This window comes from Salmo salar, chromosome 03, assembly GCF_965601325.2.
Source record: "Salmo salar chromosome 03, fSalSal1, whole genome shotgun sequence".
Classification (NCBI taxonomy): Eukaryota; Metazoa; Chordata; class Actinopteri; order Salmoniformes; family Salmonidae; genus Salmo; species Salmo salar.
In genome coordinates this window covers 25,116,570-25,129,610 of record NC_138293.1, presented here as the reverse complement: position 1 = coordinate 25,129,610, position 13,041 = coordinate 25,116,570, and the positions used below count along the sequence as shown (strand labels likewise).

Below are 13,041 nucleotides of genomic sequence, written 5' to 3'. Positions count from 1 at the left end.
CATTTGTACTAATGCATTACTCTGAATGCCCTGAAATTAAAAGATAAAGTGACATTGCAATTAAGCATTTGGAATAGCACATTTAGCTTGAGTAAGGCAAGCGTAAACCCACTCTCTCTCCCGATGGGTGGCAGATGCCTTTTGATGACCACCCGCTGGTGCCCCAGTTCCGCTGTTTGGATGTTGCGAGTGTCCCGAGTGGCGCAGAGGTCTAAGGCACTCAGTGCAAGAGGTGTCACTACAGTCCCTGATTCGATTCCAGGCTGTATTCCATCCGGCGTAATTGGGAGTCCCATAGGGCGGCGCACAGTGGGAAAAGTGGGAAAATAGTGGGAAAATATCTAAATTGGGCTGCCTGTGTAAACGCAGATATTTTGTGCTTTATAAATACAAAGCCATCGTACTATGGGGAAGGTCATCTGTTAATCATGCATGAATCTCAAAATTAAATAGTCCAATGTAAATAGTGTCTCCAACACCAATGCTATAGAAACTCAGCAATAAAATACCCACATGATGGATCCTGTTCACTATTCCAGTTATTGACAATGTCATGTTCATCCATTCGTATATGTAATTCTTAATCGAATGATTCCAAAGACAGCAAACGCAGACAACACCATTGATTCAAGGTCACTCCTTTTAGGTTAAATAAAACGATTTGCCATGACAATAGCAGACGTGGAAGTAAGTCACCCACTGGGCAAAAACGAGTTGCTTCCGTGTCATTTTAAAAAATTTATCTAAGTGATGACTTTGAATCAATGCGGAAAACTGATTGGATTTGCAGAAGTCATCGAGGTAAGGGAATTTCGTATTTTCTTCACCAAATTTCTACCGAGATTCAATGACATGGTGAAATGTTTTGTTGCTTATACGAGAGAGTTTATCATCATAGTCTCTCGGGTGAATTTAAAAGGTAAGGTCATATTAATATTACTGTTGTTATTGGTTGTAGCGGGCTAGTGACAGTAAGTCCATTCGTTGTTTTTAGGGTGGGTGTGGTATATATCCACTTTATGCCACCAGCTACATGGTTGACTCATTTGAAGAGAAGTGGAGGGTAGAAGACTACAGTACAGAATGTGATTGTATATAGTGACACACATGCAACATAACTTGTTTTTCAAGTGAACATAATTTCCCTGCCATGTTTTGTTTAAAAAGCTAATTCTCACCTGCGATTGTATGCATGTGCTTACATACTGTACGTAGCTTTAAAGAGGCTATTTAAAGCTACTGTTGACCATTTCCGGAGACCTTCTCCCTTACCTCACCTCGCTCATCAACTCATCCTTGACCGCTGGCTACGTCCCTTCCGTCTTCAAGAGAGCGAGAGTTGCACCCCTTTTCAAAAAACCTACACTCGATCCCTCCGATGTCAACAACTACAGACCAGTATCCCTTCTTTCTTTCCTCTCCAAAACTCTTGAGCGTGCCGTCCTTGGCCAGCTCTCTTGCTATCTCTCTCAGAATGACCTTCTTGATCCAAATCAGTCAGGTTTCAAGACTGGTCATTCAACTGAGACTGCTCTTCTCTGTGTCACGGAGGCTCTCCGCACTGCTAAAGCTAACTCTCTCTCCTCTGCTCTCATCCTTCTAGACCTATCTGCTGCCTTTGATACTGTGAACCATCAGATCCTCCTCTCCGAGTTGGGCATCTCCGGCGCGGCTCAACTCTTGGATTGCGTCCTACCTGACAGGGCGCTCCTACCAGGTGGCGTGGCGAGAATCCGTCTCCGCACCACGTGCTCTCACCACTGGTGTCCCCCAGGGCTCAGTTCTAGGCCCTCTCCTATTCTCGCTATACACCAAGTCACTTGGCTCTGTCATATCCTCACATGGTCTCTCCTATCATTGCTACGCAGACGACACACAATTAATCTTCTCCTTTCCCCCTTATGATAACCAGGTGGCGAAACGCATCTCTGCATGTCTGGCAGACATATCAGTGTGGATGACGGATCACCACCTCAAGCTGAACCTCGGCAAGACGGAGCTGCTCTTCCTCCCGGGGAAGGACTGCCCGTTCCATGATCTCGCCATCACGGTTGACAACTCCATTGTGTCCTCCTCCCAGAGTGCTAAGAGCCTTGGCGTGACCCTGGACAACACCCTGTCGTTCTCCGCTAACATCAAGGCGGTGACCCGATCCTGTAGGTTCATGCTCTACAACATTCGCAGAGTACGACCCTGCCTCCCACAGGAAGTGGCGCAGGTCCTAATCCAGGCACTTGTCATCTCCCGTCTGGATTACTGCAACTCGCTGTTGGCGGGGTTCCCTGCCTGTGCCATCAAACCCCTACAACTCATCCAGAACGCCGCAGCCCATCTGGTGTTCAACCTTCCCAAGTTCTCTCACGTCACCCCGCTCCTCCGCACACTCCACTGGCTTCCAGTTGAAGCTCGCATCTGCTACAAGACCATGGTGCTTGCCTACGGAGCTCTGAGAGGAACAGCACCTCCGTACCTTCAGGCTTTGATCAGTCCCTACACCCAAAGAAGGGCACTGCGTTCATCCACCTCTGGCCTGCTCGCCTCCCTACCTCTGCGGAAGCACAGTTCCCGCTCAGCCCAGTCAAAACTGTTCGCTGCTCTGGCACCCCAATAGTGGAACAAGCTCCCTCACGACGCCAGGACAGCGGAGTCAATCACCACCTTCCCGGAGACACCTGAAACCCCACCTCTTTAAGGAATACCTGGGATAGGATTAAGTAGTCCTTCTAACCCCCCCCCCAAAAAAAGATATAGATGTACTATTGTAAAGTGGTTGTTCCACTGGATATCATAAGGTGAATGCACCAATTTGTAAGTCGCTCTGGATAAGAGCGTCTGCTAAATGACGTAAATGTAAAATGTAAATGTGAATAGGAGAAATTGTACTCAATGACAGCATTTTACAAATGCTGATAGGAATTCATGAGGGTATTAGCCAATGGGATGAAACTACAACAGTTAAAGTAATCCAAAATTCTTTGTTAGTGTGGATTATGGAAATTCAGAAAGAACTCGTGACAAGGTGTTCGTGTCTAATTTACATTTTATCTAAAGACCATTTTCAATCTCTACGTGGGAGATTTTACTAATACCATAGACAAGTCTTAGGGCAGCACTGTGAAATCAATAGTTCAAGACAGATTGATTCCTCTGGCACAGAATAGTGATGTAAATTCATGCGATGAAATGAATGCACCAGCATCTTGGTACAGTACAGCTCCCTTGACTTTCAGGTCTGGCTCGATATAACCCAGCAGCCCCTGGCCCAGTTTAACCAGCAAGCCACAACCATGGGGGTCCGGGAGCACCACCCACAACACCCCCGCTCTACTCCTGAGGGGCTTCCCTGGGGCCTGTCCCCCTATATGTTCTTTACTTTTCTGCTCTTTTGCACACCTCTTTCTACTTGCTCATCTATCACCCGTGTCAATTTGCTAAACCGTAATTACGTCACTACTATGGCCCATTTATTGCCTTCACAACACTTGCACACACTATATAGACTGTTGACTGTACGCTTGTTTATTCCATGTGTAACTGTCGTACTGCGTCGCTTAATCTTGGCCAGGTTGCAATTGTAAATAAGAACTTGTTCTCAACTAGCCTACCTGGTTAAATAAAGGTGGAAGAAAAAAAGTCCTCATCCAGGACCCAGCAACTTCTACCACAACTACCCTTTTACACCAGGACTCAATCGCCCTGACAAACACTTTCTTTAGCGGTTGGCTTCAGGGCAGTCTGACCAGCTTCTTGGTTGCCTCTCCATTAGCCTGTCCAGGAGATCCAGCTAGAGAACACCTAGAAGACAACCAGAGAAGGGCCATCTTTTTGAAGCCAGTAAGGTCCAGAAGCCATGTTGGATAGTTAACTGGACAGACATCTTGTCAGACACAGTGAAAAGTAAAAGCTCAGTCTTGCACGGTACATGCTGGTGCATCAGGTCGTGGGGCAGAACAGGAGCCAGGACCCATGGGTGGCCAGTTGCTGTTTGTGGGACTCACAGCCTGATGACTTTGCAGTTGTCATGTTCCAAAAACCCTTATTTTTTCCTTGGTCCAATAGGTTTATTTTGAGTGAGTGACATCCATTAGATTTAAGTTGCATCTAGTTCACCTGGATGAACGCTGGTAAATTCCTAGGGCCAGAACATCAGTTCTAATGTATGCCAACACTCATTTGTGGATCAATTTGTTTTTCACCAACACCATTGTCAAATGTTGCACTCTTGTACAGACATTTTACTCATGGGGGAAAAAAAATAAAAAAATAAAAAAAGCAACCATTCAGTTGTAGTTTCAGATTAAGTAAAGCAAATTGTCAATGTGATTTCCATAAACTTTATTTTACTCCAATACAGCACAAAAGTGATCATATTGAACATTTCCCATGTGTCAAGACCATACAATTACAATAAATAAATGTATAAATAAAATAAATACAGGACACTATTGTGCACAAAAATAAAGATTCTGAAAAAGCAGATGCTTTGGAAATGTTGGATTTGACAAGACATTACCTGGAAGTTGTATAATACTTGCACTCAGGAATCACAGTTTAAGAATCCAACTCTGGGTAGAGATGGCAATGTAAACCAAAGAGGATGGTACAGTATGATAAACACAATACTTATTTTTTTTGTACGTACTGATATTACAGGGTTATACCATTTTATCAAAAGCTTATACCAGGTAGTGACACTAGTGCCATTCAGACATTTGAAGTTAACCAACTCCAAGTAAAAAGTACTTGCCTCCGTAGACCATCTCATGCCACCACGTCCACATTCAAAAGGGCCGTTATTGCACAATACAGGCAGACATCCCTCAAAGGCACTTTATCCCCTTTGCCAAACAGCAACGCAATGTAGCGCAGCCTTTTTCAACAGAACACTAAAAATCTATATTACCCAGTTAAGGTTAAAAAAGAATGACCTTTTGGTATCTATAGCTAAAAACTAAGTGGTAAAATTACTGCGAATCCAAAGAAATAGTGAAAGTTGTCACACCCATTGCCCTCCGTATGCTGTTGTGTACCAATTAGTGAAGTTGAATTATCATAAAAAAGGCAAGCGATGTCAAAGCATAAAAAAAAGCTAAGACCAACTTCAGTTGACATTGGGGGGGTGGTCACTTGGCAGCTTGTGGTCTGGTCCCACTGCCATTTCAGAATCAGGTCTGAGCATTAGCTGAGAGAACAGGGTCAGGTTGTGCACATGAAGTGAATCAAGCCAGTAGTGTGATACTGTAGTCAGATTATAGGTTCATTCAAAAAAAAAACAAAAGGGCACCATAGTCCAAAGAGGCCAGACACTAGCCTAAGATTGGGGAGGACTCCCTGAATGAACAGAGCCTCCTGGTCATTTGCTCCCAGTGGAAGCAGAAAGCAGCAGGTTGGTTGAGACTTGTGGATGGTGCCAGGAGTCATGGCCCTGGGGGTGAAGTTATCCCTAGGTACAGATCCATGATCAGCTTCCCCTCCCCCAATTCTAACCATTAGTGGGGGAAAATTCAGCATCTTGGGACAACATCACCTTACTTGAGCTGTGGGTCCATTATGAATCTCCGTGATGTTGGAGCAGCTGGACCACGTAGCGCATGCGGTGCTTCAGCTCGGCAGAACAGCCCATTTCTGACAGCATGCTCAGGAGGTATGTGTAGGAGACGCGTTCGCGGCTGATGTAGGTCAGTAGGTAAGAGTCGGAGGACTTGCACAGGATGATCTTGGTGTGGTCGGTGTAGAAATTCACCTGGGGAGGAGGCAGATAAATAAAGTCAAGGTGCATAATTACAGTGCCAAGCTATCACAAGAGGGTTTTAGAACTAAATGGTGCTCTAAAAGCAACCTAATATCTACAGGTTGTGACAGTGTGGCTGTAAGGTCTTACCTGCAGGGTACCGTTGTTGAAGAGCATCACCAGAGCATGGTCGGTCTTCACCCACTGCAGAAGGAGCGGTGGCTGGGAGGAAGGCTGGTCTTCACAGTGGAGGTCGCCACCCTGGAAGAGACAAGAAACTTGTTAATTTACAATCCCATGTTGATCATAAAACTAGTGACTTGGGAAAGTTCACACCCCCTGGCATTTTTCCAATTTTGTTGCTTTACAACCTAGAATTAAAGTTGATTTTGGGGGGGTTTGTATCATTTGATTTAAACATGCCTACCAGTTTAAAGATGCTAAATATTTACATTCAAGGCAAAACTGATCCAGCGCCTTAAAGTTGGATGGATTCCACTGGTGTACAGCCATCTTTAAGTCATACCACAGATTCTCAATTGGATTGAGGTCTGTGCTTTGACTAGGCCATTCCAAGACAAATATTTCCCCTTCAAAAAAAAATAACTTGAGTGTTGCTTTAACAGTATGCTTAGGGTCATTGTCCTGATGGAAGGTGAACCTCCATCCCAGTCTCAAATCTCTGGACGATTGAAACAGGTTTCCCCTCAAGAAATTCCCTGTATTTAGCACAATCCGTCATTCCTTCAATTCTGACCAGTTTCCTTGTCCCTGCCAATGAAAAACATCCCACAGCATGATGCTGCTACCGCCATGCTTCACTGTGGGGATGGTGTTCTTGGGGTGATGTGGTGTTGGGTTTGCACCAGACACGCCAAAAAGCTAAATTTGAGTCTTGTCTGACCCCCGAATACCTTCTTCCATATGTTTGGGGAGTCTCCCACATACCTTTTGGCAAACACCACATGTTCACTTTGTCTTTAAGTAATGGATTTTTTTTCTGGACACTTCTGTAAAGCCCAGCTCTGTGGAGTGTACGGCTTAAAGTGGTCCTATGGACAAATACTCCAATCTCCACTGTGGAGCTTTGCAGCTCCTTCAGGGTCATCTTTAGTCTCATTGTTGCCTCCGATTAATGCCCTCCTTGCCTGGTCCGTGAGTTGGTTGGGCAGCCCACTTGGCAGGTTTGTTGTGGTGCCATATTCTTTCCATTTTATAAATAATGGATTTAGTCATGCTCCGTGGGATGTTAAAAGTATAGGATATTTTTTCATAACCCAACCCTGATTTGTACTTCACAACTTTGTCCCTGACCTGTTGTAGCACTCCTTGGTCTTCATGGTGCTGCTTGCTTTGTGGTGCCCCTTCTTAGTGATGTGCAGACTCTGGGGCCTTTCAGAACACATGTATATATACACTGAGCTCATGTGACAGAGCATGTGACCCTTAAATCAAGTCCACCTGTGCGCAATCTAACTAATTATGCGATTTCTGAAGGTAATGGTTTGCACCAGATCTTATTTAGGGGCTTCATAGCAAAGGGGGTGAATGCATATGCACACCACTTTTCCATTTGTTTTAATTTTAAACAAGTTATTTTTTCATTTCACCAATTTGGACTATTTTGAATATGTCCATTAAATGAAATCCAAATAAATCCATTGTAAAGACAGGTTGTAATGCAACAAAATAGGAAAAAAAGCGAGGGGGATGAATACTTTTGCAAGGCACTGTACATCCTGATTAGTCATACCCTGATAAGGTGGTTAATAGAGAACCTTCAATGCCTTACCTCCATGAGGTTCTGTTCCATGTAGTTGGCCATCAGCTCCACAATCTGCTTCTGACTGCAGAGCTGCTCTGGTAAAGCACTGGCCTGAAAGGTGAAGTGTTTGTTGTTGGTCAAGCAGTAGTGCACAGTCCTGTGGGGAAGACAACGGAGATGCATTAAACGAGACAAGGGTTTGAGACATTGAAAAGGCTACAATAAACCAGCAGAATACAGGTTGGCAAATCAATACACTAAGGCTAATAACTGCTTGAATATAATTTATCACGTTGAAAAGGACTCTTACTTGCGTTGATCACACAGACTCAAGTGTGTCCCCTCATTGAAGAGCACACCAATGTTTTGATTGGAGAGCTGGTAGCCAAAGCCATATTTGTTGGAATAATCAACCCACTTTGTGACCCAGATAAAGGATTTGGGCCTGGAAAGACATGGCGGGTTTCTTGTAGCTGGAGAGGAAGACACCAGTTTAGAAATGGCTCAGTAATAGAGGATTTCAGTATAATCAACTTGTTTAAATGCCATTTCAAGTTTAGTACTAGAACAGCTTGTGGAGAGGCTTTAAGCTCACCTGCAGGCATGGCAGACAAACAGCTGTTGAGGACCTTCATGGCCGACTCCGCTATAGACGCAGGGGTAACGCCATCTTCACATGCTGGAGAGAGGGGAGGGTGAAGTTTAGTTGTACCAACAGTGTGACAGCCTGGCAAACTGATTCAACCACTTATCAGGCCCATGAGCTCAGACGTTACAAAACAAGCCATGCACTTATGCCACTTAAATATAATCCATGTAGATGAAAAGCTGTCTCAGCTATACATATGGAAGAGATCATGATCTGTTAGTGGTCCATTATTGGCACATTGCCACATTTAAAGCATCATGTTCAGCAATTGAGGTTCATCAAACTGAGCCCAAGTAGTGACTTACGTTCAGTGCTGCTGGCCACCGTGCCTTTAAAGGAGCGTGATGCTGCAGACTTCCTGGACTCCTCCTCAGCTGGAGTATCCAGCAGACCAGAGCTGACTTGCTGGCCTACTGTGGGAGGGGGAGCCTGAAAGAGGAAACAGCTGTCATGAGCAGTTGTCCTTCCTTACATAGAATGGCACATGAGCCAAATGCAGTTTGTTGTATTGAATAGGAGCTACAGACATCAGGAGGCTGGGAGTACTATGATTTACAGAGTGCATATGCAATTGCATTATGTTCCACAGGCCTGATTTACATTTTAGTCACTTAGAGCGTCTACATTTCATGCATTTTTTTGTACTGGCCCCCAGTGGGAGTTGAACCCACAACCCTGGCGTTGCACACACCATGCTGTCGTTGCAAACACCTTGCTCTACCAACTGAGCCACAGGGAAGATTCACAAGCCTTTTAAAACATTCACTACTATGACTGCCCTCTGACAGTCCCTTGATGGTCTTGGTCTCTTGCTTCATCTCAGCTAACAAGCAACACTGCTGCATTGTTTGAAAGTAATTAACCTTAAGTCTAGCCTGCACTATAGAAAAGTTTGGCTTATGCTAAAAACAATCCACTCTTCAAAATAATACATACCTCATCGGTGCAAACTGTTTTGTAACTCATCTGGCGACTGATGGAGCATTTGACGATGCCGGACACAAGTTTGGAGATGCTCTCTCGCTCTTCACAATGGTTCTTCTCCACTAAAACCAAACGTGTTAAATTACTCCCTTATTCTGGGGTTAAACTGCAGCCTTTTGAAGGTCAGTCATGACTTGCCACAAAGCTTACCTTTGGATTTTCTCTTGCCAAAGAGACTCTTGGCCATCTTTGTGAAAAACCTCTTGGCAGGGCTGGGTGGGTTGAGCTCTGGCACTGTCACACAGCTGCTGGGAGGCAGTTTATCCGGGGTGAAAGCCTGAGAAGAAAAAAAAAAAAAAAGTTTAGGTCAGGGAAACTGCAAGGTCGGCAATTCAAGGACCCAACTTATCGCACTTAATACTGCCATCCTCTCAAGTCACTCTTTAGTCTTATTCCTAGTGTGGCTCTTTAGAAAGTACACTTTATATCCAAGGCTCAGCCCCCCAATTGTACCAAAATTCCATCTCAAGATGAAGCATAATGCAATTGGAATGTCATTCAAAATACAAGTACAAATCAAAGCATTGGAGGGGGCTCAAAATATAATCCAATGAGTAAAAAGCTTTGGGAATTGGTGCTGTAAAGTCACACCTAATTCCAGGGCATGGGCCACATACCTTGGTGAAGAATTGGTGGTTCAGGATTTGGTCCAGTGTGAGGCGGTCACTGGGGTCCTTCTGCAAAATGCCAGAGATGAGCTTCTGAGCCGCAGGAGACAGGGTCGAGGGCAGGTTGTATTTTACTTCCTTGATACACTTGTATGTCTCCTTCAGGTCAAGGGTTTCAAAGGGAGGGTTCCCACACATCAGTGTGTACCTGGTTGAAGCAAATAAAAATATTAAGTCCCTCCACAGCCAGTTGATTTAAACTGTTGACACACTCCATTTGAGGAATATTATAAAATATTAAACTACCTTACCAATGATCTACCTCATAACCCTTAAACCATTTGAATACTCAGTTGTGTATATCATTTACATTCAAGGCCTAAGTAGGAGCTGTAGTACCACCATAGATCAAAGTGTGACAAGTACGCACTTAGTCAAATACAACTGACACCAGAAGACAAACATTCCAAGTATACTTACATTACACAACCTAGTGACCAGACGTCAGACTCCGTTCCATGGCCCTGCCTGTTTAACACCTCGGGGGCAAGGTAGTTTGGCGTTCCACAGATTGTTCTGAGGAGAAACCATTTGCATTAGAGCAGTTTTTCACCTCGGATTGGCTTTGAAGGAAACAAGAATATTCCAAAGGAATAGGACACATTTCACCAGTTGACTTACTTCTTCCTCTGCTCGACTGTTTCCAACTTCGCAGCAAGCCCAAAGTCTCCCAACCGCAACTCCATGTTCTCATTCACAAAGAAATTGCCTGCAAGGGCAACATTTGTCAAGTCAGTTTTCCCAGGCCTCCCATGAGGAATAGTCTGAAGTGCTTTGATATAAAAGCACAACATAATGACAAATTCAAAATATGCCATTGAGATTTTCAAAATGGCTGAACTGAATGAGGTTGTGTGGTAAAATAATCCAAACGATACATCTTATTCCACAAATCACTATACACACCTAATTTGAGATCCCTGTGAAGGATGCCTCTGTGGTGAAGGTACTTCAGCCCAGATATGATCTGCCGGAGGTAGTACCGCACTTCTGGGTCTGTCAGTGTGTGTCTTGCTTTCCAAATGTGTGCCAGGGACTACAACGACAAGGTCAGAGTGCTGTCAGTACCCAGTGAACACCCTTCAGAGTGTCTGCACAAGCTGTACCACCACAGACCAAAGCAACCGCACAGCTCACCTTTCTACTGCAGAGCTCAAGGAAAATATAGATGTTGTCTTGGTCTTCGAAATGATGGGAGAACTTCACCACATGTTTGTGATGTAGGGTTTTGTGAAGTTCGATTTCATTTGTTATCTGTCGGAAGAGTAATAAAAACAGGTACCAAAATATCAGTAGGAATAAAGACTAATCCTTTTTGGAAAGAAGTTAAGTCTGCAGATGATTGACAATGAAATGTGTCCTTGCCTTATCCCTTTGATGAGGTTTTGACACCCTGCTCTGTGGTATCACCTTCACAGCATACATTTTGTTGTTGGAAAGGTCTGTCATTTCATAGCATCGTGCAAAGCCACCCTTTGAAGAAAAACAATACACTACAAATCAGTATTGGCCTTAATTTGATCCATAAAAATTACTGTTTCCAGTGACATTTCTTTTCATGCATTTCTCAAAACGATATTCTAATTTGCACCTGCCTGTTGGCATTGCCTATCCAATGACGTATGTTGTAACCACACATCTTGTACAGAAATGTGATGCGTTTCTTTCTTCAAATACAAATTGTTAAATAAGAATGACATTAGCAATTGTGTCAATTACACTACCATTTGTTTATAATGAAATTCGAATTAGGATAATGTGACTGCAGCATTTTAACAAAAAAAAAAATCCTCCCCATGCGGCAGCACAGACAGGCGAAGATGTTTAGACACGGCGCTGTGTTAATACATTGTATCATGATACAAGATGCATTTAGAAGATGTACATTCTATCAACTAATTCATTATCAGTGACACGTCCGGCGTTACATCGCATCATTACAACTGGTAAAAGAACGTTAACTATCCTCATGATGGATGGCTTATTTAAAACAAAAATAAGGCGGCTGGGAGATAGCCTACCAATGACCTCAAAATAAAGTAAGAGAAAATCTCGATAGTTGGGCTAGTGGCCTAGATTATACCTCGCTAGAGAATTAATGAAGCTGGTAGAGAGTTTGTCATATCCCGCACGTGGTCATTATCCCGCAATGAAACAATCACAGTTCAGTAACTTGTAGCCCTGGCTTGCAGAACATGCGAACCAACCGGGAATAAATCATGCCAATTAATGAAAGTTGCCACGTTGTAACACTGACGCAGCAATAGCCAATCTCTTCATACTACCATCAAGCCACATTGTCACCAGAACGGTGTCTAAATAATTGATGTGTGAGCGATACATAGCAGCACATAGATCACATTGATAGAATAATATACCTTTCCCAGAAGCTTTCCTTTGCTGTAAGATTTTCCTGTCTTGGAATCAGTCACCACCTGGGCGAGATCTGGTTTGATTTGTTCCGATTTTGGCTTGTTCGGTTTAGTAGGAAGAATAATTTGGCCATGTTCTGGACAAGGTTTGAATAGATCCGGATTCATCGTGAGACATGAAGTACGCTGAGAGGTGGTAAAACACGCAGTATCCATTCATCCAAAAATAAATATTCTCCAACGATCCTCTGATTTAACAATGTATCCTTTTAGCGGTGTTGTATCCTGAAAACCAACTCGGAAACATCTGACATGCCCAAGCAGAAAATTCCTCAGCTATATAAACTGTCCCTGACGTCACAGAAGTGGGCGGGTGAATAGGTGGCTCGTTCCTGAAATGAACCAACCCTGTTTGCTCGAAATACTTCTCAATCAAAGCTGATTGAAACGATAAATGGGATTTTTATGTCTGTGTGAAATACTGAATGTCCTCGTGAACAATTTATCCAGTCAAGTGACTGTATTGATTCCACTGCTGTTGAATGATATGATTTTTTGAGACATGGACGGTTTAAACCTGTCTTATAAAATATAATTTTTTTCACATGATCAGAGCAACAACACTATCATACAGCTGTGTAAAGTACTTAAGTAAAAATACTTTAAAGTACTACTTAAGTCGTTTTTTGTGGTATCTGTACTTTATTTTACTATTTATATTTTTGACAACTTTTACTTCACTACATTCCTAAAGAAAATGATGTACTTTTTACTCCATACATTTTTTCCTGACACCCAAAAGTACTCGTTACATTTTCAATGCGTAGCAGGACAGAAAAATGGTTCAATTCACATACTTATCAAGAGAACAT

At 43.3% G+C, this 13,041-nt stretch overlaps 1 protein-coding gene across 1 annotated transcript; it reads right to left on the bottom strand.

Moving 5' to 3' along the window:
* Positions 1 to 4,320: 4,320 nt before the first annotated feature.
* plk3 (polo-like kinase 3 (Drosophila)) lies at positions 4,321 to 12,496 on the bottom strand. The gene is made up of 15 exons (XM_014190603.3): positions 12,176 to 12,496; positions 11,163 to 11,270; positions 10,935 to 11,051; positions 10,704 to 10,833; positions 10,419 to 10,506; positions 10,218 to 10,313; positions 9,747 to 9,945; positions 9,280 to 9,406; positions 9,082 to 9,191; positions 8,451 to 8,574; positions 8,092 to 8,175; positions 7,807 to 7,969; positions 7,524 to 7,653; positions 5,882 to 5,992; positions 4,321 to 5,743 (listed from the first exon to the last, which is right to left on the bottom strand). Exons 1-15 carry the CDS (start codon positions 12,383 to 12,385, stop codon positions 5,549 to 5,551), a joined length of 1,992 nt encoding a protein of 663 aa, XP_014046078.2. The 5' UTR covers positions 12,386 to 12,496; the 3' UTR covers positions 4,321 to 5,548.
* Positions 12,497 to 13,041: the final 545 nt, after the last annotated feature.

What these genes read in the sequence shown, in the direction of transcription:
- plk3 (XM_014190603.3), bottom strand. Translation starts at nt 12,385, where the DNA reads ATGGATACTGCGTGTTTTACCACCTCTCAGCGTACTTCATGTCTCACG. An exon ending in TGGCAAGAGAAAATCCAAAG is followed by an intron (nt 9,192 to 9,279) that starts GTAAGCTTTGTG and finishes GTTTGGTTTTAG; the next exon opens with TGGAGAAGAACCATTGTGAA. An exon ending in TTTGTCTGCCATGCCTGCAG is followed by an intron (nt 7,970 to 8,091) that starts GTGAGCTTAAAG and finishes CTTCCTCTCCAG; the next exon opens with CTACAAGAAACCCGCCATGT.